Source organism: Aedes aegypti, chromosome 1, assembly GCF_002204515.2.
Source record: "Aedes aegypti strain LVP_AGWG chromosome 1, AaegL5.0 Primary Assembly, whole genome shotgun sequence".
Taxonomy (NCBI): domain Eukaryota; kingdom Metazoa; phylum Arthropoda; class Insecta; order Diptera; family Culicidae; genus Aedes; species Aedes aegypti.
Window position 1 is genome coordinate 271,615,602 of NC_035107.1, and position 25,712 is coordinate 271,641,313.

Genomic DNA, 25,712 nt, shown 5'->3' on the forward strand with positions numbered 1-25,712 from the left:
TAGAAGTAGGTTTGATTGAAGAGAAATTCCTAGTGTATTGTTTTGCAAGTACCGTACTTGAAAAACGATTGGCGTCCTTCTAGATATTTAATAGCATTTGTTTATGGTCTGAAGATCTTGTTACAGATCTACATATTTGGTCAAAAATACTTTAAGGGGGCAGGATCCGTCATTGATTTCGGAATTTTCAAAAGCAGTTTTTTCGTTCAAAATCAAGAATGTTTACAGGAAAATGTGTTCACTGTAATCTATCCTCCAACCGAAACACAGTGAACACATTTTCATCGAATGATTACGATGACGGAACGTTGATCGTTGATGACTATCTTGTAACCTTTAAGAATTCCGGTAGTGCTTCGTGAAGACCAAGCAGGACGGTTCGATTTTGCGTCGGCAGATAGGTTTTGCTCACGGTTTCGCGCGTGGTTTCGTCGCCGTTTTTTTCTGTTTTGGAGCGTCTTACTGGGTAGGTATTTGGGAAGGCCCAAGCAAGACAGTTTGTTTTCGGGACGCCAAGAAGTTTTGCTGTCAGTGTCAGTTTTGTGTTCAGTCGAGAATGGATTACCAACTGGTGAGTTCGTGTCATGCTTTGGTAACACATTTTTTCTTGAAAGCGTAACTTTTATGTAATATGAAAACAAACATTGTATGGTTCGTCACTACAAGTGTCGGCATTATGCTTTTTTTCTTATACAATTTCAATATACATATATATTTCTCTTTTTGTCATTATTAAAAATTATCTTTTGAATTGTTCGACATTGTGAATGTTGACGTATTTTTTAAAACTTCTACCATATCGAGACAAAATGCACAGTAATACTCATATGTAATTTTCCATAAAACTATGTATGGTTCGTCACTACAAGTGTCGGCATTATTCCTGTTTCATATAATTTAAAATATATACATGTAATTTTCAGTTTTCGTCATTAATAAAAACGTCTTTTGAATTGTTCGACATTATGGATGTTGACGTATTTTTTAAAACTTCTACCAAAAACTTCTCGAGACAAAAATACAAAACTAGCTTTAAATATAAGTCGTATATTTCCCCCTTGTCCATGGATCGCATCACCGACCAGAGGTGACTCCCAGTTCTTTCCCTCCCTCACTAATAAACACCCTTCCCGTGATGATTGTGGAGATGTAGAGGTATTCTCGGTCTCTAGAAGCAACAATCATTACACCCTAACATTCCTTCCCCATCCCAACTGACTGTAAGGACTTGACCGGCGCCGTTATTGATCAATAATATTAGATCTGTTGAAATTGCACTTCGAGAGTAAGCGGAAACTCCCATCCCTTATTCATTTGGATCGTAGTTCAATTCTTACCAGTTCCAATCAATCACGGAGTAGCAACCATTGACATGTACACACTTAAAATAAATCGCAGTATCCTGTGTCATAAATCACCGAATTTGAACTGTAAACAACAAAAATACAGATTTTCCTGTGAAACCTTACCGACAAAATCCGTGAAATCAACGAATTTACCGGAGAGAATCCGTGAAATATCTTATTTGACCGGAAAAAATCCGTGAAACAAACAATTTTACTGTAACCCTTTGAAATACTAACGAATAGTTCGGTAACAGCATTATTTTCACCGAACTGCTGTGAAATCGTGTGACAGCCGCTCTAGCAGGCATGAGCTTCCTTTTATTTCAGTTTTAGCACACCACTAACAAGCAGTGAAAGCTGGCTTAGTGGTAGCGAGCCTGCTTCCTGATCGATAGGTCGGGAGTTCGAATCCGGTCAAACCATTATCTTGTTTTTCTTTATGATTTCGTTCAAAGATTTTACGGATTGTTCGCTGAGTTTTCACCGAACCTTCAGCTGTTGAGATTACGGTGAAATTTCACCGTAATCCGTAATTTTTTTTAAGTGTGTACAGTCAGTCTATGCTATGCTATGCTATCTTGTAACCTTTAAGAATTCCACCAGGCATAACTCTACTAATTTCGTCAAATATTCTTTATGGGATTTCTTCTTTCAAATCACAAAAAATCATGGTACAAGTGTACCATGTACAAGACGCTGATAAGACCGGTAGTCCTCTACGGGCATGAGACGTGGACAATGCTCGAAGAGGACCTGCAAGCGCTAGGAGTTTTTGAACGACGTGTGCTTAGGACGATCTTCGGCGGAGTATGTGAGAACGGCGTATGGAGGAGAAGGATGAACCACGAGCTTGCGCAACTCTACGGTGAACCCAGTATCCAGAAGGTCGCAAAAGTTGGAAGGGTACGATGGGCGGGACACGTTGTGAGAATGCCGGACCACAATCCCGCAAAAATGGTGTTCATCTCAAATCCGGCCGGTACAAGCCGAAGGGGAGCGCAACGAGCTAGGTGGTTTGAGCAGGATCTTGGAAGTGTGGGGCGATCGAAAAACTGGAGGTTAGCAGCCATGGACCGAGTTAATTGGCGTAATATTGTGGTGCAGGTCATGTTTTGAAGGACGTAGAGCCAGCAAAAGTGAAGTAAAGCAATTCCACGATCGATTTTTTCCATTAATTATATCAACAATCAATTTGTCATGAATTTGACATAAACTGCCCATAAACTTTGTAGTATGTTATTCTCCTTTGAATACAGTCTTTTGTCCACACATTTTTTTTAATTTGTGTGGACCGTGGTCTTTGGCCAGACCTTTCTTCCCCAATAAATGACCACGTGGTTTACGGAAGGCCCCTAAACAATATGTTTGAAGGCCTTCAAAAATTGTGCTACCAATTCGTGAAGAAGCTCAAAAAATCACTTCGTACTTTCGTAGATTGTTGCAAGATATTTTGCAGGAGCTCTTGCAAACTTTTACACACATAAATTCCTCTAACAAATGATCAAAGATGCCTTCAAGTATTCACCGATTACACTTTCAGGAATCCCAAAGAAAATTTCTCTCAAAAAATGTTATTTAAATTTTCTATTAATTCAAGGGATTTCATCTGGAATTCCCCTATCTGGAAATCTTTGAAAGTTCTTCTACGATTATTGCACGAATAACTCAATGGAAAAAAGTCCTGCAAAAATTTATCTTGCTGTGGTAAAAAAGCCAGCTAGGAATTTCCCTAAAGATTCCTAATGAACTCATCCAGAGTTTGCAATTTAGTTAAACAGGAATTTTCCAAAGAATTTCTGTAAAAAATAAAAGCGGAATTCTGTCGGAAAATAGCTCAGAGCTTTTCAGATATTACTCTAGGTTTACGCGAATTTGTACAAAATGTTTTCAAGGACTGCTTTTATTATCATATTCTTCCCAAACTAAGGCATCTTTTTTAAAGAGTGCTTCAATGGTTTCACTAGGCATATTTAAGTTTTTTTCAGAGTAGTTGACTACAAACTTCTCTTAAGGGATTTTGCTTGGCATTACTCCATGTATTTTAAATTTATTTATCGGCATATCGGTCTATTTTGCTCGAAGTAAGAGGGAGCATGGAGAAGAAAGCAATGAATACTAGATGGATAGGTACCGTAAGGGAACGGCGAGAGAAATTGGATTAGATGTTGAAGAGGGCATACCATATGAAACAGTATTACTTGAAACGTCACTTCCTTGTGGCTAACGTCCCCTATGGGAACGGCTTGGGTGTGTTTTAAGAATGACACTACCAAGACAGCCTCAACATCTAATCAAATTTATCTCGCCGTTCCCTTACGGTACCTATCCATCTAGTATTCATTGCTTTCTTCTCCATGCTCCCTCTTACTTCGAGCAAAATAGACCGATATGCCGATAAATAAATTCAAAATAAAAATTTTCACGGTCGATACCTTTGTATGTAAAAAAAAAATTACTCCATGTATTCCTCTAAGTATTTTCCTTAAAATCTCTGCAATTACCCTGAAAACTAATCCAGTTGTTCCTAAAAAAAATCTTAAAATTGCTCCAAATGTTACCTTAAGGAATTCGGATTTTTTCTAGAAATTCCTCAAAAAAGGCTTCCAGAGATTTCTCTAGGGACGCCCTTGATAGATTACTTCTAAAATTCCTCAAATAGTTACTCAAGAAAATTCTTCACGTATTGATTGATTAATTCCGGGAAAAAGTTGAAAAAAATTTAATAGGATCACCTGATATTATTCCTTAAGTAACTCATGGAGGCAAACCTTTGGAATTGGAATTCTTCGGGAGATTTCCTGTAAAAATCTGGCGGAATATCTAAAAAAAATCTTGTAGATATTAGAAGTGATTAGAGAAATTGATGGAGCAATCATTTGAATTGTTAAAATTCCTGCGGTATTTGCTAATGGGAACTTATGGAAGCATCACTGGAGAGTTCCTGAAGGTTTCCTGGAAGGTTTGTTGCATGAATCACAAATTTCTTAAAGATTCTCTAGACAGTTTGCTGCAGTAATCCCTGGAAAAAATGTATGATGTATCTCCGAAAGGGACTCAAACTGTAACTCCGTGAATAATTACAAAAAGAATTTCTCCAGGAATCCCCGACAGAATCTGGAAAAACAATTTTGGAGGATCCTTTGACAAAAAAATAAGTATTATCTAGAGAAACAACAGGGGTTATTAAAGAAGTAACTCCTGAAGGAATGGGAGAAACTTTTAGGGGCTTATCTGGGAAAATTGAATCACTCAGAAATCGAACTGTAAGATTCGTCCACTGGAAGCATTAACGTGTCGGTGTTGTTATATTAGAATGAGATATTCAAAAGAGTTTGGAAGAATCTACTATAAGAATATCTTGAGAATCCCAGAAACAATTACTGTAGCAATCGGTGGAAACATGCATGTGAGGATTTGCAACAATTACACCAGGAATCATTCTAGAGATTTATCCCGGCACTTTTCCAAAAATGTAGTTTGTGTGAAATTTATGAAGAATACCCCCAACACAACAATTTTCTTTCTCTTGAGTTAGAAACATATCATGACACAATATTGATGATAATGAAAGTACGCACAAGGCTCTGTCGTTAAAAATGTACAGTAATAACTGTTCATTTTATAAAGTAGCTTTTTCAAGCTATATCTTTTTAATTTATCAATTAGATCGCAATCGGTTTTCTGTACATTGTTCGACCACGTTTTGATCGATGGACGGCACTTCTCCGACATAACCACAGTGTTGCTAAGACTCATTTCCCCGAAAATAACACTTTCCGAACTACGAAGCCACGAACTACTACAACCATGCTCTATCCTCCTAAGATAGAAAAGCAAATGGTTAAGCTTGAGTACTGCACACAAAATCGATCAATTTTGATCCCAGAGAGCCACAATTCAAATTTCGGTGAAATGAAATGAGTGAGTGAGTGAGTGCGGGGCCCAGATAGCCGTAGCGTTAAACGCGCAGCTATTCAGCAAGACCAAGCTGAGGGTCGTGGGTTCGAATCCCACCGGTCGAGGATCTTTTCGGGTTGGAAATTTTCTCGACTTCCCAGGGCATAGAGTATCTTCGTACCTGCCACACGATATACGCATGTAAAAATGGTCATTGGCACAGTAAGCTCTCAGTTAATAACTGTGGAAGTGCTCATAAGAACACTAAGCTGAGAAGCAGGCTTTGTCCCAGTGGGGACGTAATGCCAGAAAGAAGAAGAAGAAGAAGAAGAGTGAGTGAGTGCGAATCATTTCACCGAAACTTGAATTGCGGCCCACCGAGATCGAAACTGTCGGATCCCATGTGCAACACTCAAGCCCTACCACCTCCCCCTCCATCTCAGGAATACAACGCACAGTTATAACAGTTCATGGCTTCACAATTCGAATTTCGGGGAAATGAGTCTGGTCAACACTGCATAACCAACGTCAGCACCTATCGTGGCGCTAACATTGACTCCAACCACTATCTAGTGATGGTGAAACTGCGCCCAAAATTATCCGTAATCAACGATTTACGGTACCGACGCCCGCCTCGGTACAATCTAGCGCGAATGAATCAACCATACATGTATATCGCGGAAGTTCTATCGGAAGCTCAATGCATCCCGCAAAGGCTTCGTGCCGCGAGCTTAAATGTTTAGGGAAAGGATGGGAGCATCTTGACAGCCGGACGCGAGGTGATCGAAAGGTGGAAGCAGTACTACGATGAACACCTGGATGGCACAGAGAACACAGGCACAGAAGGTTAGGACAGCGAAGGTGATTGCTACATCAGCACAGCGGACAGTGTAAACCAACCAGCTCCTACGATGGGGGAAGTTGAGGATGCCATTCAACAGCTTAAGCACAACAAGGTCCGCTGGCAATGATGGTATCGGAGCCGAACTGATCTAGATGGACCCGGAGAGGTTGATTCCCTGTCTGCATCGGCTGATAGTCATAATTTGGGAACCGAAACAGTTCTTGGAGGAGTGGAAGCAAGGCTTATATGCCCTTTCAACAAAAAGGGCGATAAACTTGAATGTGAAAATTATCGTGTAATTACTATCCTAAACGCTGCCTACAAAGTGTTATCCCAGATCCGCCGCTCGACAGCGGACCAGATCTTTTCCGTGCGGCAAATCCTCCAGGAATGCCGTGAGTACCAGGTCCCTACGCACCATCTGTTCATCGATTTCAAGGCGGCATACGACAGTATCGAACATGTAGAGCTATGGAAGATCATGGACGAGAACAGCTTTCCCCGGAAGGTCACAAGATTGATTAGAGCAACGATGGACGGTGTGCAAAACTGCGTGAAGATGTCGGGCGAACACTCCAGTTCGTTCGAGTCTCGCCGGGAACTACGACAGGGCGATGGACTTTCGTGCCTGCTGTTCGATATTGCGCTTGAAGGTGTCATGCGGAGAGCGGGACTTAAAAGTCGAGGCACGATTTTTACGAGATTTGGACAGTTTGTTTGCTTCGCCGACCGACGACATGGATATTATTGGGAGAAAATTTGGAACGATGGCAGATTTGTTAACCCGCCTGAAACGCAAGCAAGCATCGAACTGAAAAATAAAGTACATCCTGGTAGGCGGAACTGAGCGCAGCAGGGCCCGCCTAGAAAGCAGTGTCACGATAGACAGGGATACCTTCGAGGTGGTCGACAAGTTCGTATACCTTGGATCCTTGTTGACGGCTGACATTAACGTTAGCGCACCAAATGCACGATGTACAAAACGCTCATAAGACCGATAGTCTTCTACGGGCATGAGACGAAGACTATGCTCGAGGTGGACTTGCAAGCTCTTGGGGTTTTCGAACGCCGAGTGCTAAGGACGATCTTCGATAAAATCAAATAAATAAATAATAATGGAGAATCCACTGGAAGAATATCTTGAGAACTCTAAAAGGAATCCCAGGAACAACCACTGTAGAAATCAATGGAAGCATTCGTGAGAGGATCTGTGGAGTAATTGCATCAACATCTCCTGCGAGATTTCTGAGAGTGGAAGTTACTTAACGAAATTCTGCAATAGTTTCAGCAAGGATTGCGCGACAGGGTTCGCCTAGGAAGCAGTGGTATGATAGACATCGAAACGTTCGAGATGATCGACGAGTTCGTCTACCGCGGATCCTTGCTGACGGCTGATAATAACGTTGATGATAGATTGGCTTTTCAGTCTTGACAAAATTAAAAAAACTGTTATTTTATTTTGTCCTAAAATAACCGTTTTTTAATTTTGTCAAGACTGAAAAGCCAATCTAGGAACTACAGTCGAACTAGCAACGAAATAATAACGTTAGCCGTGAAATAAGGAGGCGCATCATCAGTGGGAGTCGGGCCTACTAAGGCTTACATGGCCTACTATGGATTCACACCCGCACCAAATGTTCCATGTACAAAACGCTCATAAAACCGGTAGTCCTCTAAGGGCATGAGACGTGGACGATGCTCGAGGAGGCCCTGCAAGCACTTGGAGTCTTCTAACGCAGGGTGCTTAGGACGATCTTTGACGGTTTGCAGGAAAACTGGTTGTGACGGAGAAGGATAAACCACGAGCTCGCTCAACTCTACGGTGAACCCAGTATGAAGACGATAGGCAGGGCATGTTAAACAGGGTACAATAAATAGGGCATAAGAAAAAAAGCCAATTGTGTTACTTCACACTATGAGCACTTCGTGTGCTAATGTTTTTATTGGTTAATCTTTTTTAAAATTTTCCATAGTTTTTGCACTTAAACAACGCCATCTAGAAGTTTTACAATCAAGTTAGTGCTATTCCTACAGTTGTAAACGGTTGTCCGTATTGAGCCATCTCACCCAAGATGGCCGTAATTTGATTGTGAATAGTACAGTTATAAATTGGAACCTCGATAGGTAATTAATCATTTCGACAGTCACAACATTGACCCGTCTTACAATGGGTGGCTAACAAAGTTAACGAATGTATAGTTTAGGGAAAAAAAAACGGAAAACTTATTAAATAGATAGGCGCTTGATATCCGAGCTAACTTCATTTAAATTTCAAGCCTTTTGATTGAAGATGAAATGTGTGTGTAATAAAAATAAAATTCATAAATTATAACTTACGCTCCTCTACGTTGCTTCACATCTTATGACTACTCTACAAACTCACGATAGGTATGTTCACTGTTTCACTTACACTTTCATTTGCACATTGCCTTTTTTCGCCATCGTACGCCGCTGGGTTATTTTATAATACAATAATGTAGATCATGTTTTAGCTTTCCAGTAACTGACCTTCCTGCACTATTTTTGCTTCATTCTCTTCTCACTTTCCATGATCTCATGATGATACGCTCCACTTGAATACTTCTTGTAAGTTTCACCTGAGACAACCAATATCCCCCCAAACATTTTCAACGATTACACCAATCGTCATTTAACTATTCCCCCATTGTCACCCAAATCGTTCTAAACGTTAAAACAAAGATTCTTCTTTCCAGCCTCAGCGCTACTCTCCTTGCCCAACGAAACTATACACCTGGGACAGTCGGAACCGCGCGGAACAACTACAACACTTAACCGAACCTCCGTTTCCGGGTGACCGCGCGACGCGACCGAGTTCACTACTAGTTAGTCTTCGTGTGTGTGTGTTGGTACCGCGTTTATCACGTGACCGCCGTGGTGGACGAAACTATCGCGTTTCCGGCGATTCGTCGTTTCGCGATCGCTTTCTTCACGTACGCCGTGATCAGGTTCTGGACCTTGACCGGGTTGATCTCACCGGAGCGGCTGTGGCAGATCTGGAAGAGAAGGGGAAAAGGTAGATTGTGAGAATTGAGTGAAATTCACATTATAGTTGCGGTTCAAAGTTGTCCTTTGTTTCCTAAAAGTTGATGATTTCTGTCAATAAATTGAGCATGAGCATAGATGACCGTACAATTCGTATTAGCTACTCCGTGATTGACCAGAGCTATCGAAGTTGCACAGGGAATTAATGAATGGGACTTGGAATTAGCTTACCATTCTTCAGTGTGCACAAATCGAGAGCTCAAATATTAAAAGTCAATAACGGCGCCAGCCACGTCCTTACGGTCATCGGGGAAGGGAAGGAATATTAGTTATTACTAGAGACCGAGTATACTTCTGCATCTCCACAGTTGTCATGGAAAGGATATTGGGTTAGTGAGATGAGGTAAAGATCTGGGAGTCACCAATAATTGGTGATGCGATCCATGATATAATCACGCCTAATCAGAATCGCGAAATAATTCGATTATCGCATTGTACGCCGAACAAGTGTTCATCACTCGCCCACGCAGGAGCAAGGGACGCGAGCAATAGATCAAACACTACTAACTACTACGATCCGTGGTGCTTTTTCATTACAATACGCGAACAACACGCGAAATGTTTGATCCTGCCCCCATCGCCCGCCCCCGCAGGAGCAAGCGTCAAGGTCGAAGGATCAAACACAACTCATTGGTCAATTTCTGTGTAAAATCTGATTCAAAAGTATTAATAGCATCAGCCAAAACGTTCTGAACTTACAGTCGAAGCTTGCTGTAGTAATGACATCGCAAGAGACCTTTGTTCTGAAGGAAAGTCATTATAGAGAACAGTTATAACATTAAAATATTGTCCAAGGGGCCGAAAAATGTCGTCATAGAGTGAGTTTGTCACTATCAAAGTTGTCGTTATTTCATTGAGTATGCTCCAACACATTAAAAATACCTAGATGATGAACAAACAATTAAAATATGTATAAGCGAGCTAAAAAATTAAAGCTGCAGAGAAGACAAAATCCCGTTCGAACCTTATAACAACAGTACTTCTGAAGATACGACGAAAAAAGGCCCATCAGTTAGTTGAAGATAGGAGTGTCAGTTGCCTGCCAAACTTCGCACGCGTCGGACGTACTTCTTTGCCCTTCTCGCTTTCGGTTGCAGTTTGTGGAAAATGTGCAGTGCTCGGAATAACACTCTAGTGGTTGACTTCAGTGTCCTCCCCATTCGCCCTGATGTGGCAAATGTACAACATTTTTTGGAGAATGAAATAAAGCTCCAGCTTTCTGATGTGAAGAGCATACAGTTGCATCACACGCGCAACTGTGTGCTCATAGAAATGAAATCGAAAGAGATTGTCGCTCGGTACCAATTAGAGCATAATTGGAAACGAACAATGCTTAGTGGTAACACGAAATTTCGAATTCCGGTTTACATCGATTGTGACGCAGTGACGGTTCGAATCCATGACCTCCCGACGTCGATGAGTCAAGTTACCATCGCTGACCACATGATGAAATATGGAGAGGTAATCTCCATTAGAAGTGAGAAGTGGAAGCACTACTTTCCCGGTGTTTCAAACGGAGTGCGAGTACTTAGGATGAATTTACTTCGAGAAATTCCATCGTTCATCATTACAGAAAATGAACCTACTATGGTCTCTTATATCGGCCAGGCCAAATCATGCCAACGATGCGCCGAGCCATCTCATCCTGGCAGAAAGTGTGCAAATTTAATTTCTGCACCCGCTCATAAATCATTGCAAACATCGACAGCATCAAAAACGTTCGACGAATTGTTCAACCAGGACGATTTCCCTCCCATAAACAACAACCGGCAAACATCACCATCTCTTGTTCGTGCAAATGACCCAGCAGAAGCGAAACAACAGAACGACGACGACAATAACGACGACTGGACTGATGATGACAATGGATCAAACTCATCCACCGAACACAATGAGGCTACAAATAAGCGACGGCGATCGAGGCGGGTCAACGATAAGAGTGCAACAAAAAAGGCTTGCTCTGATCAGTGTTCCCCAAACACGGATCATACGGATATTGAAAAGGGTTTATCGAATAATAAACTTGTAAAGGGTTTAAATTTTTCTATTAGTAATAGAAACTGAGAATCGGCTCTGTGATGCTGAATACGGCGTGTGAGCCTTCAAATAAACGAAATAAAGAAAGATAGGAGTGTGTTAACTACAGAAAGATTATCCTGTTGAACTCGGCGTACAAAATACTGTCGCGCATCCTGTTAAACAGACTAAGACCGCTCGAAGAGTCCTACGTCAGCGAATATTAGGCTGGTATTCGTGAGGGACGTTCGACTACTGAACAGATGTACATCTTGCGAATGATCTTCGATAAATTTCTTTATTGATATCACGGTAGCGTACAATTCGATGAGAAGAGATTAGCTGTGGCAGATAATGTCCGAACATGGTTTTCCGGATAAACTAGTTGGGCTGATAAGTGCAACGGCGGATTTTTTTATACAAATGGGAAATCTGCAAACAGACGCCTCAGAAGGTAACCCAGGCAGTGTGGGGATGCCGCACCAACGACGACCCACCAAAACCAGCCGATGCACTGTTCTTGAGCAATTCTTGTTGAATTGCTCAAGTAGTGTGCAGTGCATCGACATTACCCTTCTTACAGAAACTGCGTCAGACGTAAGTTCACTTCCCCATGGTTTCTTTCATACCAATCTGACACATTTGGTATTAGCCGATGGGTCCAACTATCTTTAGTGGAGTTATCCCATTCCTGCTGCCAACCTCTGAGCGTTGCCTCTTCCCATGCGTTGTGGACTCCTCTGGTACCTCTTTGGTTGAAGCATCCTTGATGATGAGCCCGATGGGCGTCATCCCGGCTATGATGCACACGGCCTCTTTAGATACCGTTCGGTATGCGCTTGCTACTCTTAAGCACATGATCCTGTACGTGCTTTCCAAACGCTTTAGGATTCTGCTCGTTCTAAGCGCCTTTGACCAGATTGGTCCTCCATACCTTAGGAGCGCACCGAAGAGCTGTTAGGCATCATCCTCGAAAGCGCCGCTATAGCCGTAGATGCCCTTTTACAGGCATATTCAACGTGGCTAGCGAAGCTGAGCTTGTCATCGATCATTACCCCAAGATGCCTAAAAAATCGCTTGGACTCTATTGGACTATCCTCGGAAGGTCTCATCTTTCGTATCGCGTATCGAAAAATATCATCAGATATATTCGCGTTGCCTGTAAAGGAAAACACTTCGGTCTGATACGACTTAGTGTGTCTTTTGTCTTCTACCTTGCCAAGTTGTTCCTTGGCTTTCTCGTAGTCCTGCTTTGCAGCTAGGACTGTTTGTCGCAATTTCAGATGACTTGTTTTCAAATTTTTGCTGATATTCCTTTTGCTCTTAACGAACACGATGATGACATCAAGTTGCTCAGCAGCTACCTGCATTTAAGGGACCAATTGCGATCCATGGCCTCGATTAGTCCCGGGCCATTGGTCAACCTAACATGTTGCACTGGAGCGGCCAGTGCCTGCCGTCGTCACAGTATCTAGGCTTTTGCCCACACTGTTTTCACTGAAGTTGGTGTTGGTCGCCTTCATCCTTGGCGGGAACCTTAACCTTAAATGGTCCCCAACCCCACACTCCCGGACCTTGGTCCGGAGTCTGTTGACCAGATTATCCCCCCATTGCTAAGAAGGAAAAAAAGAGCCGCTATCCAACTCCGCTGGAATAGTCGCCTTTATGATCCCATGGTTATCTATGCAAGCAAGGCTGACATAGTCCTTTATGGGGTACTATGTTCAGAGCCGGACCGGCTCAGGTCAGATAACGGCATCTGAGCCTACTCCCGCCCAGTTGGAACAACCAGGCGACGGATTTGGAACGTACTCTAAGGCCTGCCACGGGTTTACAGGACGGGGGCAGCCTGCGCCATTAACCCACTCACCGTTTCGGGCCAGTGTCACCCGACCCTACTAAGGGAGTAGAATGTCGCCGCTGTCAGCCTCAAAGCATATTATCCAGTACATATACCGTTACTTGTCCTCAGTCGTGCGCTGCCAGTATACATAATTGGGGCCATACTGGCGTTGGTCCCAATGTGCTCGAAGCACTCCTACTCGTATTTCCATGCCTTGTCCGTTTGTATCGCGACCAGTATGCCATAATCAGGACCTTAGTGGCATCAATCCTGATGTGCCGGTTGGCACTCTCTATTAGTTTGGGCTAGGGTGCATTGACAGAGTTGCATTCGGAATTTTGTGGGTTTTATGAAGGTTCATCAGAGCCCACTGTGAACTCCACCACAACCTGGGCAACTCCCAACTCGCAGAGGTCCTGGGAGGGGGTGGGATTCCGATAAGCCCCTGGACTTTCGTCCCTGTTGCCCCGACAGAATACACTGTGTAAAACACATAATGTGAAACCATAAGGATGAAAAATTTAAACTAAATTACAACAGATATGGAGTGTGAGGAGATGGAACAGCTGTGTCGGTCTCAAGGAGTACGCAAATTCTATCAGAAACTCAACGCATCCCGCAACGGCTTCGTGCCGCGAGCCGAGATGTGCAGGGATAAGGATGGGAGCATTTTGACGGATGAGCGTGAGGTGATCGAAAGGTGGAAGCAACACTTCGATGAACATCTGAATGGCGCTGAGAGCACAGGTAATGAAGGTCGGGACAATGGAGGAAATGCCTTCGTCGGTACTGCGGAGGGGTGGTAAATGACTGGACAATGCGTACCATTGGTACTTCGCGTACCTGCAGGTATAAAATAGACCCCATTTGTGGTCCTTAGCCTCTTGTCCAGTAACTCCTATCCCTACCTCCCCGTGGTGCCGCCTGGGATACGAGTAACCGTAGGGAAGATCGGGTAACCAACCCTGGTGGAACCTTGGTCGTATGCTGACAGGGAAGGGGGGCTCCTCTCTTCTGAGTGTAGCTTATCAGAGCGTCTGTTCTCCATGTTAGGGGCGGCTCAAAACAGCGTCTGTTCTCCATGTTAGGAGCGGCTGATCATCGTCCTAGTGCCAGCGTGGGACTCTAAACAGTGCTGTGCACGATGATCCTCCGGCGAGACAGGAGGTTGGTGCAGGCCTTACAAGCCAGCCGTAAAAATCATCAGTACAGGAAGCATACAATGTAAATTCGGACCGGAACAATCGGCATAGACCCAGGCATCGAAAACGGACTAACGATTGGAAACTCGGATCATGGAACTGTAAGTCTCTCAATTTCTTGGGAAGTACCCGCATTCTTTCCGAATTATTGAGGGTCCGCAAGTTCGACATCGTAGCGCTGCAGGAGGTTTGCTGGAAAGGGTCGACGGTACATACGTATAGGGATGGTTATACCATCTACCAGAGCTGCGGCAATAGACATGAGCTGGGCACAGCTTTTATCGTGATGGGCGAAATGCAGAGGCGCGTGATTGGGTGGTGGCCAATCGACAACAGAATGTGCAAGTTGAGGATCAAAGGCCGTTTCTTCAATATCAGCATAATCAACGTGCACAGCCCTCACCTAGCAAGTGACGATGACGATAAGGACGCTTTCTACGCGCAGCTGGAACGTGAATACGACGGCTGCCCAAGCCATGATGTCAAAATCGTTATCGGAGATATCAACGCTCAGGTTGGCCAGGAGGAGGAATTTAGACCGATTATAGGGAAGTTCAGCGCTCACCAGCTTACGAACGAAAACGGCCTTAGACTGATTGATTTCGCCGCCTCCAAAAACATGGCCATACGTAGTACCTACTTCCAGCACAGCCTCCCGTATCGGTACACCTGGAGATCACCCCAACAGACTGAATCGCAAATCGACCACGTTTTGATTGATGGAAGGCACTTCTCGGACATTATCGACGTCAGAACCTATCGCGGCGCAAACATCGATTCGGACCACTACCTTGTGACGGTTAAAGTGCGCCAACGACTTTCCGTTGTGAACAACATTCGGTACCGACGCCCGCCCCGGTACAATCTGGAGCGACTCAAGCAACCCGAAGTCGCAACTGAATACGCGCAAAGCCTTGAGGCAGCGTTGCCGGAAGAGGGAGAGCTCACCGAAGCCCCTCTTGAGGACTGCTGGAGTAGTCTCAAAGCAGCCATAAACAACGCAGCGGAAGGTGCCATTGGGTTCGTGGAAGCGAATCGACGGAACGGTTGGTTCGACGAGGAGTGTCAGACGGTTTTGGACGAGAAGAATGCAGCGCGGGCGATGATGCTGCAGCAAGGCACCCGTCAAAACGTGGAACGATACAAACAGAAGCGAAGACAGCAAACCCATCTATTCCGGGATAAAAAGCGCCGCCTGGAAGAGTTGGAGTGCGAAGAGATGGAGCAGTTGTATCGTTCTCAAGAAACACGTAAGTTCTACAAGAAACTAAATGCATCCCGCAAAGGCTTTGTGCCGCGAGCCGAAATGTGCCGGGATAAGGATGGTGGTATCTTGACGGACGAACGTGAGGTGATTGAAAGGTGGAAGCAGCACTACGATGAACACCTAAACGGCGCAGAGGAGGAAGATCAAGACAGCAGGAGGAATGGCTTCATCAGTACGGCGGATGAGGGAGACGTGCCAACTCCCACAATAGGTGAAGTTAAGGATGCTATCAAACAGCTCAAGAACAACAAAGCAGCTGGAAAGGATGGTATTGGAGCGGAACTTATTAAAATGGGCCCGGACAGGTTGGCCACTTGTCTGCACCGATTGATAGCCAGGATCTGGGATACAGAACAGCTACCGGAGGAGTGGAAGGAGGGAATAATATACCCAATATACAAAAAGGGTGACAAGTTAGAATGTGATAACTATCGAGCGATCACCATTCTTAATGCAGCCTATAAAGTGCTTTCCCAGATCATCTTCCGCCGTCTATCGCCACTGGCAAGCAGATTTGTTGGAAGTTATCAAGCCGGATTTGTGGACGGTCGATCGACGACAGACCAAATCTTTATGTTGCGGCAGATCCTCCAAAAGTGTCGCGAATACCAAGTCCCTACGCACCACCTATTCATCGATTTCAAAGCGGCCTACGATACCATCGACCGCGAAGAGCTATGGAAGATTATGGACGAGAACGGTTTTCCCGGGAAACTGACTAGACTGATCAAAGCTACGATGGATAGTGTACAGTGCTGTGTGAAGATATCGGGTGCTTTATCGGACCCGTTTGAAACACGCAAAGGACTTCGACAAGGCGATGGTCTTTCCTGCCTCCTGTTCAATATTGCGCTAGAAGGTGTTATGAAACGGGCGGGCTTCAACATGCGGGGCACGATCTTCAATAAATCCAGCCAGTTCATTTGTTTCGCTGACGACGTGGACATTGTCGGAAGAACGTTCCAGGTGGTTGCTGAACAGTATACCAGGCTGAAACGTGAAGCAGATCGGGTTGGATTGAAGGTAAATACGTCGAAGACGAAATATCTGCTGGCTGGAGGAACCGAGCGCGATAGAGCTCGCATAGGCAGACGCGTGACGATCGACGGGGATGAGTTCGAGGTGGTGGATGAATTCGTCTATCTCGGATCATTGATAACGTCGGATAACAACTGCAGCAGAGAAATTCGAAGACGTATCATCGCCGGAAGTCGTGCTTACTATGGACTCCACAAGACCTTGCGGTCTGGTAAACTTCACTTCCGTACTAAGTGTACCATGTACAAGACGCTAATAAGACCGGTAGTCCTCTACGGGCATGAGACGTGGACAATGCTCGAAGAGGACCTGCAAGCGCTAGGAGTTTTTGAACGACGTGTGCTTAGGACGATCTTCGGCGGAGTATGTGAGAACGGCGTATGGAGGAGAAGAATGAACCACGAGCTTGCGCAACTCTACGGTGAACCCAGTATCACGAAAGTCGCCAAAGCTGGAAGGGTACGATGGGCGGGACACGTTGTGAGAATGCCGGACAACAATCCCGCAAAAATGGTGTTCAACTCAAATCCGGCCGGTACAAGACGAAGGGGAGCGCAACGAGCTAGGTGGTTTGACCAAGTGGAGCAGGATCTTGGAAGTGTGGGGCGATCGAGGAATTGGAGGTTAGCAGCCATGGACCGAGTTAGTTGGCGTAACATTGTGGCGCAGGTCATGTCTTGAAGGACGTAGCGCCAGCAAAAGTAAGTAAAGTAAGTACGGTACTGCGGAGGATGGAAACCAACCAGCCCCCACTTTGAGGGATGAGCCCGTATGGCCATTTGTTTGCACCGGCTGATAGGCACAATATGGGAAACAGAACAGCTACCGGAGGAGTGGAAGGAAGGGGTGATATGCACCATCTACAAGAAAGGCGACAAGTTAGATTGTGAGAACTTTCGAGCGATCACCATTCCAAATGCGGCCTACAAAGTATTATCTCAGATCATCTTCCGTCGTCTGTCACCTGTAGTAAGCGAGTTCGTGGGAAGTTATAAAGCCGGCTTCGTTGACGCCCGATTGACCCGACAACGGACCAGATCTTTACTGTACGGCAAATCCTCCAAAAATTTCGTGAATATCAGGTCCCAACGCATCATCTTTTCATCGATTTCAAGGCGGCATACGATAGTATCGACCGCGTAGAGCTATGGAAAATCATGGACGAGAACAGCTTTCCCAGGAAGCTCACGAGACTGAGGGCCCCAGGATGTTTTTTGATTAACAGAATGATGTATTTTTGAATAAAAAATACGACGTTCTGTTAAAAACTACTGTTCCGTATGGTTAAAATAAACGCTTTTTAACAATATAGCATCCAGGACCCCTCCAAATATGATTTTTCCTATTTGTACACATTTTAGTTTGTTAAAAACTGAATTTCTACTGCTATAGGAAATATTCATCATTATTTTGGGGCCTCTAGGAATCACCACTTCACTGATTGCACTAATTGATTCACTGATGATGTCGTCGACGGCTTTCCGGGCTTTTGAACGCTTCCTCCACGACAAAGCGAATGCTGGATTCCACGTGAAGTTCCGAAGTTGAGGTTGCTTCGCCATCCAGACAAGCAGATGGACGTCTACGCTTACTTGGTTTCGATTGTGGTAATGATTCCACATGTTGACATGTCTGCAAACAGTTTTGTTACGGAGTTGCTCTTATACATGATTGCAGTATCATCGGCGAACAGTCTAGAGTGGCCTTCAATTTGAAGCTTCGCAATATCGTTGATATAGATAAGAAACAGCAGAAGTCCAAGATTGCTGCCCTAAGGCACTCCACAGTTAATGCTACGGTACTCACTATTAATCCCGGAGACTCTTACTTTTTGTTGACGATTCAGCAGAAAACTTCGTAACAGATCATTAGCAATGCCAAGTATGCCATATGCGTCTAGTTTTTTAGAAAAACGAATGATTAATAATTGTATCGAAGGCCTTTGTGAGATCTAAGAATACTACCCCAGCTGTCGTTTTTTGATCCATAGAATTCGTAATATCGTCGACTAACTCCAAAACAGCTACTTCTGTTGAAGATCCATGTCTGAATCTACATTGTTTGGGATTGAGTAAAGCAGTACTATCCAAAAACCTTTAGAGACGCGCAGAAAGAAGCTTCTCGAATACTTCGTTGATAGCAAAAAGCAGGCTTGACCAACGACTCATGGAACAGCTTCCGCGCACGCAATGTGGCCACCGTGTTTTGCTTGTCAGTCCGCTTTGCCGCCTTCCTGACCTTAAAAACAAGTAGCCAAGCCCGCTTCATGGTCTGCTGGACGAACCACTTCGACGAATTGACCTTTTTGGCCACGTCTCGGGTGGAAAGGTTCGGTGTATTCTTGTGCGCCTCCTCTGGGTATTACGTTTTCGGTTTTCGGCCAGCGCGCCGCTCGATGGTATTCGTCTTCTGGAACATCTTCACAACGCGGGACACGGTGAAATGGTGGATTCCAAGCCTTTTGCCGATCCATCTGTGCGACTGACCAGGATTATCGATCACCACGCGCAAGATTTGTAGCTCTTCTTGTTTCGAATGCATCTTGAAAACTACATGGCAGATCGCGATAAAATTTTGCATACATAAACATTACACTCTAAACTAGTATTACCCAAAATTTCATTAATGTTTACCCACGCGATAAAAAGTTACATCCAAAACAAAATGTCGCATTTTTTTCCGAGTAGAATCTTTATGGAAAATTATAGGTAGCTATATTGGAAACGCTATTTTGTCAAAGAAGTAAGTCGATCTATCGTCGTATAAAAACAACTTGTAGCACAATAATGGCGTTATTTAATCAATCTAGAAATAGTTTGGGAAAGGTTTACCTACCTTTTAAAGGCTTGATGCTTTCAGATTACCGATTTGACGCCGGTCAAAGTTTTGATGCCTTTCATTACGTCTTGTATGAGTCCTCTGTTTTCCAGTTTCTTTTGTGGTTCAGAAATCCTCTATTTCACTAGTTCAACCTAGCATAAATACTTGGGCAAAGGTAATTAGATATAATAATTCATCTATCATTTCTTATAGATTGACACATCACTTACGTACATAGCCATGCTTTTGCATGTTTCATCAGATGCATACAGATCCGCAACGATTTCCAAAGATGAAAAAGACCGTAAGGTCCAAACCCAACGATATGGGTATTTCGAGCATTGCGATAGTGTTTGCGAAAATTCTCCGCGAATTCTTTGTTAAGCATGAAATTACTTGTACCGTGTACGCACCAAACTTTGCGCAGTTAAGAAATTATCATCTTATTTTTGTTTCAAATAAGGCTAAAATATATATTTTTTTTATACAAACTTCTGTCAACGATAGGCTTTTAACCCTTCAGTAGAACACATGATTTTAAAAGAATGAAAATAATTCATAAAAAATAAAACAAAATAAAAAGGGGATGCAATACCTTGTGCCTAACATTGCGCACAAAATCTGAATTGTTCCTAACTTTGCGCATGATGTGCCTAACTTTGCGCATGCCTTAAATTGCTTGTTTGCTCTGAATAATTTTACTTTCTTACTGGTTTTGTATTAAATAAAAAGGGTACAACTAATATGAGTTTCATCATGAGCTTTTTCGTGAATTTCAATTTAATTTGTTCAACCACCCCAAACATAGAGTGGCCACGAATAGTGACTTACACTGTTCTTAATTTTTACCATATATTCACAAGATTACAATCTGAGCAATATAGTTTACAGCCGTAGCTTATGCTTAGGGGTCATGCACAAATTACGTCACGCTCCGAGGGGGGGGGGGTGGCTCAAGCCAAGTCTTACAAAAATTTCGGAGGACTAATACAAAAAACGTGACAAAGGGGGGGAGGTGGTCAAAAAAGTTGAAATTTAGCGTTACATAATTTGTGTACCATCCCTTATTTGTTTTCGTAAGTTGGTTTATATCATTTATTCTTTTGTTTTTTTTTAATTCTTAAACTTTTTTTTATTTTATTGTTGTTTCTGTTCCTTATTTTTTAAATTTTGTTCCATCTCTTTGAATAACTATCGAAATTCGATGCTCGTATTTACTGCTGATGGTCTGAACAATTCGATTTCGCACAATTTGGAAGCTTTCTAAAGAAAATCTTCTCTGTTGCACATGTCGTCAGCTGGAAGTGGAGGAAGTTTGGGAGATATATCGTTGATCTCTCGCGATTAATTATTTTTTATTAATTTACCGCCATACGTATTAGATATACCATAATTGAACGGGCTTTTTTGCTAGACAACTAGAACTTGAATCATTGTGCATCAACTGGGAAGCCAACCTTTGCGCTATCAATTATCCAAATTTACTGTAAAAGTCTCCTCCTGCGTCAATACAGTGGGATTTCCGAGATTTTTCAATGCACAACTTTGCCTTCAGCTTCATACAAAAGGTACTTTCAGGAATATAACATGTAACCGCTGCCTTATAGATTGAGTGACCATTCTTGCTAAGATCGACAGCTTTTGTCATTTGCAATGACGTACATGTATTTACGTGCCATTCCGAATCGCTAGAAGTGCGCAAAAATTAAGACCCTCACGTAAAAAATGGGTCCTAACATTGCGCATCGCTTTTTTTCAAATAAAAATTCGACATATTGTATGGAAAATTAATGGAATTACTAGAATATTACCCTTTTTGCTAATACACCGCAATTATACTTCTCACAGCATAGTTTTGTTCGGAAAAATGTTGATTTTTGACAGAGCCACTCCTTAGTGCTTGTGCTAAGACGGTGTAAAAGTTGACGTTTATACGTGTGACGATAAGGTTTTTTGTTTATTTACTAACATTAACGAGCGTTTCTCAGTAAACAAATGTATGCCAAATACTTATTTTACATAAACGAACATGTTGCTGAAACTGAATTGTTAAAAAAATCAATAATTAATAATCATTTCTTCTGGCTTCTTAAAAATGCGCAAAGTTTGGAGCTGCGCAAAGTTAGGTGCGTACACGTGTACGCACCAAACTTTGCGCAGTTAAGAAATTATCATCTTATTTTTGTTTCAAATAAGGCTAAAATATATATTTTTTTTATACAAACTTCTGTCAACGATAGGCTTTTAACCCTTCAGTAGAACACATGATTTTAAAAGAATGAAAATAATTCATAAAAAATAAAACAAAATAAAAAGGGGATGCAATACCTTGTGCCTAACATTGCGCACAAAATCTGAATTGTTCCTAACTTTGCGCATGATGTGCCTAACTTTGCGCATGCCTTAAATTGCTTGTTTGCTCTGAATAATTTTACTTTCTTAGGCTGATACAAATATTAATTTTCTTTTATGTCCGAGACCACTTTGAAGGCACGAGGGGGGGATAAAAATAAATAAGGAACAAAAGAATTAAAATGAAAAAAAAAAGATTTATTTGGAATTTTTATTTCTAACGATAGTTGTTAAACTTTTTTCAATCGTCCTCTGGATCATTTTTTTACCTGTTTTTTATTTGAAAAATTTAAAAAAACCTATCTGATGTCAAAAAATGGTGAATGTTTTTTTTCTCCCCATTAAATATTTTAGAATTTAGAAGGGGGGGGGGGGGGGGGTGACATAAAAGAAAATTAATATTTGTATCAGCCTTACTGGTTTTGTATTAAATAAAAAGGGTACAACTAATATGAGTTTCATCATGAGCTTTTTCGTGAATTTCAATTTAATTTGTTCAACCACCCCAAACATAGAGTGGCCACGAATAGTGACTTACACTGTTCTTAATTTTTACCATATATTCACAAGATTACAATCTGAGCAATATAGTTTACAGCCGTAGCTTATGCTTAGGGGTCATGCACAAATTACGTCACGCTCCGAGGGGGGGGGGGTGGCTCAAGCCAAGTCTTACAAAAATTTCGGAGGACTAATACAAAAAACGTGACAAAGGGGGGGAGGTGGTCAAAAAAGTTGAAATTTAGCGTTACATAATTTGTGTACCATCCCTTATTTGTTTTCGTAAGTTGGTTTATATCATTTATTCTTTTGTTTTTTTTTAATTCTTAAACTTTTTTTTATTTTATTGTTGTTTCTGTTCCTTATTTTTTAAATTTTGTTCCATCTCTTTGAATAACTATCGAAATTCGATGCTCGTATTTACTGCTGATGGTCTGAACAATTCGATTTCGCACAATTTGGAAGCTTTCTAAAGAAAATCTTCTCTGTTGCACATGTCGTCAGCTGGAAGTGGAGGAAGTTTGGGAGATATATCGTTGATCTCTCGCGATTAATTATTTTTTATTAATTTACCGCCATACGTATTAGATATACCATAATTGAACGGGCTTTTTTGCTAGACAACTAGAACTTGAATCATTGTGCATCAACTGGGAAACCAACCTTTGCGCTATCAATTATCCAAATTTACTGTAAAAGTCTCCTCCTGCGTCAATACAGTGGGATTTCCGAGATTTTTCAATGCACAACTTTGCCTTCAGCTTCATACAAAAGGTACTTTCAGGAATATAACATGTAACCGCTGCCTTATAGATTGAGTGACCATTCTTGCTAAGATCGACAGCTTTTGTCATTTGCAATGACGTACATGTATTTACGTGCCATTCCGAATCGCTAGAAGTGCGCAAAAATTAAGACCCTCACGTAAAAAATGGGTCCTAACATTGCGCATCGCTTTTTTTCAAATAAAAATTCGACATATTGTATGGAAAATTAATGGAATTACTAGAATATTACCCTTTTTGCTAATACACCGCAATTATACTTCTCACAGCATAGTTTTGTTCGGAAAAATGTTGATTTTTGACAGAGCCACTCCTTAGTGCTTGTGCTAAGACGGTGTAAAAGTTGACGTTTATACGTGTGACGATAAGGTTTTTTGTTTATTTACTAACATTAACGAGCGTTTCTCAGTAAACAAATGTATGCCAAATACTTATTTTACATAAACGAACATGTTGCTGAAACTGAATTGTTAAAAAAATCAATAATTAATAATCATTTCTTCTGGCTTCTTAAAAATGCGCAAAGTTTGGAGCTGCGCAAAGTTAGGTGCGTACACGGTATGCTTTTTGAGTGACTAATAGAACACTTTTAGCTATTTTGTACCGCAGTTGCAAAACACTATTTCACTTGTGAAAATCTGCGATAAATTCACAGACAATTATTACAACATAGTACCATTGATTTAAGACTTTTTAACTTTTCGCAACGAGTAGTCTTACTAAACAAATTTTGATACATATGTAACTATTTAGAATTGATTCAGTGATACATTTTAACAAGCTCAGTTCATGCTCCAGATTGAGTCGAAAATTGAATTCATTATCTTTCTTTGAGAATCCCAAGAACCATGATAACTTGAAAGAATCGCTCTTGAAATGAATCACTATACACTCAGAAATAAAAATAGTCACAGAATTATTAAAGTTTATGCATTAATAACTATTTTCTATCTGCCTTTCTTCTATTGTGCTGTTAATTTCTACAATAAATGTCATTTCGCCTGGGTTGAAGCTTAGCGATGCTTCAATCCAGGCGAATTGACAGGAATAAAATTCCCTGCAGAATGAAAGATAAAAGGCAGATAATAAATAGTCATAAATTACTCAAATTTAGTAATTCTGTGACTACCCGTGTTTCTGAGTGTACATGAATGAGCTGCAAAAAGAAACATTCGGAAAAATGGCATTCAGGGCAAACCAACACGCCCGTTTTCGGAGATCTAATGATCAATTCAAAACTAATGGAAAGACAAGTGGTCCATTAAGCTCATCCTCATTACAAAATATAACAAATCAACCTGAAAATAACTGACAATTACAAATTCAAGATAGTCAATAACCTGATGGTAAACTGTGAAAACTCAACGATCTTAATAAATTATTAGTAACTAATTGTTAGTTACTCATCATATCTCACCTTCGGAACGGACTTCTTCATGATGTCCTTGTACTCGTCCTTGTTGATGCGCTTCTTGTTGAAGTGCGGCTTGAGGAAGTGTTTGACTTCCTCGATTATCCGCTCCTGGCGTTGTAACTTTTGAATTAGCTGTAAAGACACGGCAAAAATTTGATTGTTTCAATTGGATTTCAATCTGGATCAAACCCAAAGTCCTACCTTCTCTTTAATTTGTAAATCCACCGCGGAGTTTGGCATCTCATCCAGCATCTCCATCGTTACTCGTTGTGCTGAAAACGCAAAAGAACTTTAAATACCGCCCACATTCCACCAAGATCCACCCGCAACTCACGTTTGTACATTTCGTCCACCACCAAAACGGCCTCGTTGGGCCTCCTCAGGTCCCCGTACAGTGTCTTTTTGTCGTTACCGAACACCTTCCTCAGGTTGTCCACCGTGAGGGCGATCGTCTTGGGTTGCTGCTGACTGCCGCTGCCATTTGCCGAGCCACCTTCCGGCGGTGGATCGAACATGTGGTCGTCGCAATCGCTGGACCGCGGCGAATACGGCGAAATGTCCCCATCGTCCATGTCTTCGCCGAACGCTTGGATGCCACCACCGGTCGCCCCAGGAACCATGGCACCGGAAGTGATCGTCGCCGAGGCCGTGGCATGACTCGATTTCTTCATCGGTGAAGGCCGGTGCGCTTTGAGGGGGGACTGTCGGTATGGTCCTCTGGGCGAAAGTTGATCCATCGGCGACGTAGGATGTAGATCGAGGATACTGTCGTCGTAGTGATCGCCGCCGGCGCTGTTGAGATCGACCGAAGTCTGAGAGATCGCCATAGGTGCATCCTTTGGTTGTCGCTGGTGCAAATGGTGATGATGATGGTGCGGGTGATGATGTTCCGGATAGCTAACGGTCGATATGCTGCCCAGATTGTGTCCCGAAGCTGGCGATTGAGTGGGGGATTTGGTCGGTTCAAAGGGATCGTAGGATTCCGGCGATTTGGGTGCCGGTTCCGGAGGAGTGTTCGGTCCGACCAGATCGTTTGCAGGTTTGCTCTTCTTTTTGTTGCCACCTTCTTCGTCGCTCAGCACGATCACCTCCTTGGGACTGGAGATTAACTGCTTGCCGGGCGATCGTTCCAAATCGATTATCGCCACCGGTTTGATGTTTTCGTCTACCTTGCGCTTCTTTCGTTGGCTCGTCGATGGGTACTGGAATGGAAATTTTATAAATCAGAAAAAAAGTAATGTTCAAAGGCTTTTCTTAAAAAAGATCTTCAGTCAACAGCATTTTTTTGATGCCATTTTTTGATTTTTTCTGTATAGCATAGTAG

At 42.5% G+C, this 25,712-nt stretch overlaps 1 protein-coding gene across 1 annotated transcript in view; it reads right to left on the reverse strand.

The window, feature by feature from the left end:
- Positions 1-7,985: 7,985 nt before the first annotated feature.
- LOC5576400 (bromodomain-containing protein 3) overlaps positions 7,986-25,712 on the reverse strand; it is a 29,594-nt gene continuing 11,867 nt past the window's right edge. The window contains exons 3-6 of the mRNA XM_001662562.2: positions 24,723-25,590; positions 24,590-24,660; positions 24,392-24,520; positions 7,986-9,101 (exon numbers count right to left, since the gene is read on the reverse strand). Coding sequence (XP_001662612.2) covers positions 8,967-9,101; positions 24,392-24,520; positions 24,590-24,660; positions 24,723-25,590 — 1,203 coding nt within the window. The 3' untranslated portion in view covers positions 7,986-8,966. The remainder of the gene's footprint in view (positions 9,102-24,391; positions 24,521-24,589; positions 24,661-24,722; positions 25,591-25,712) is intronic.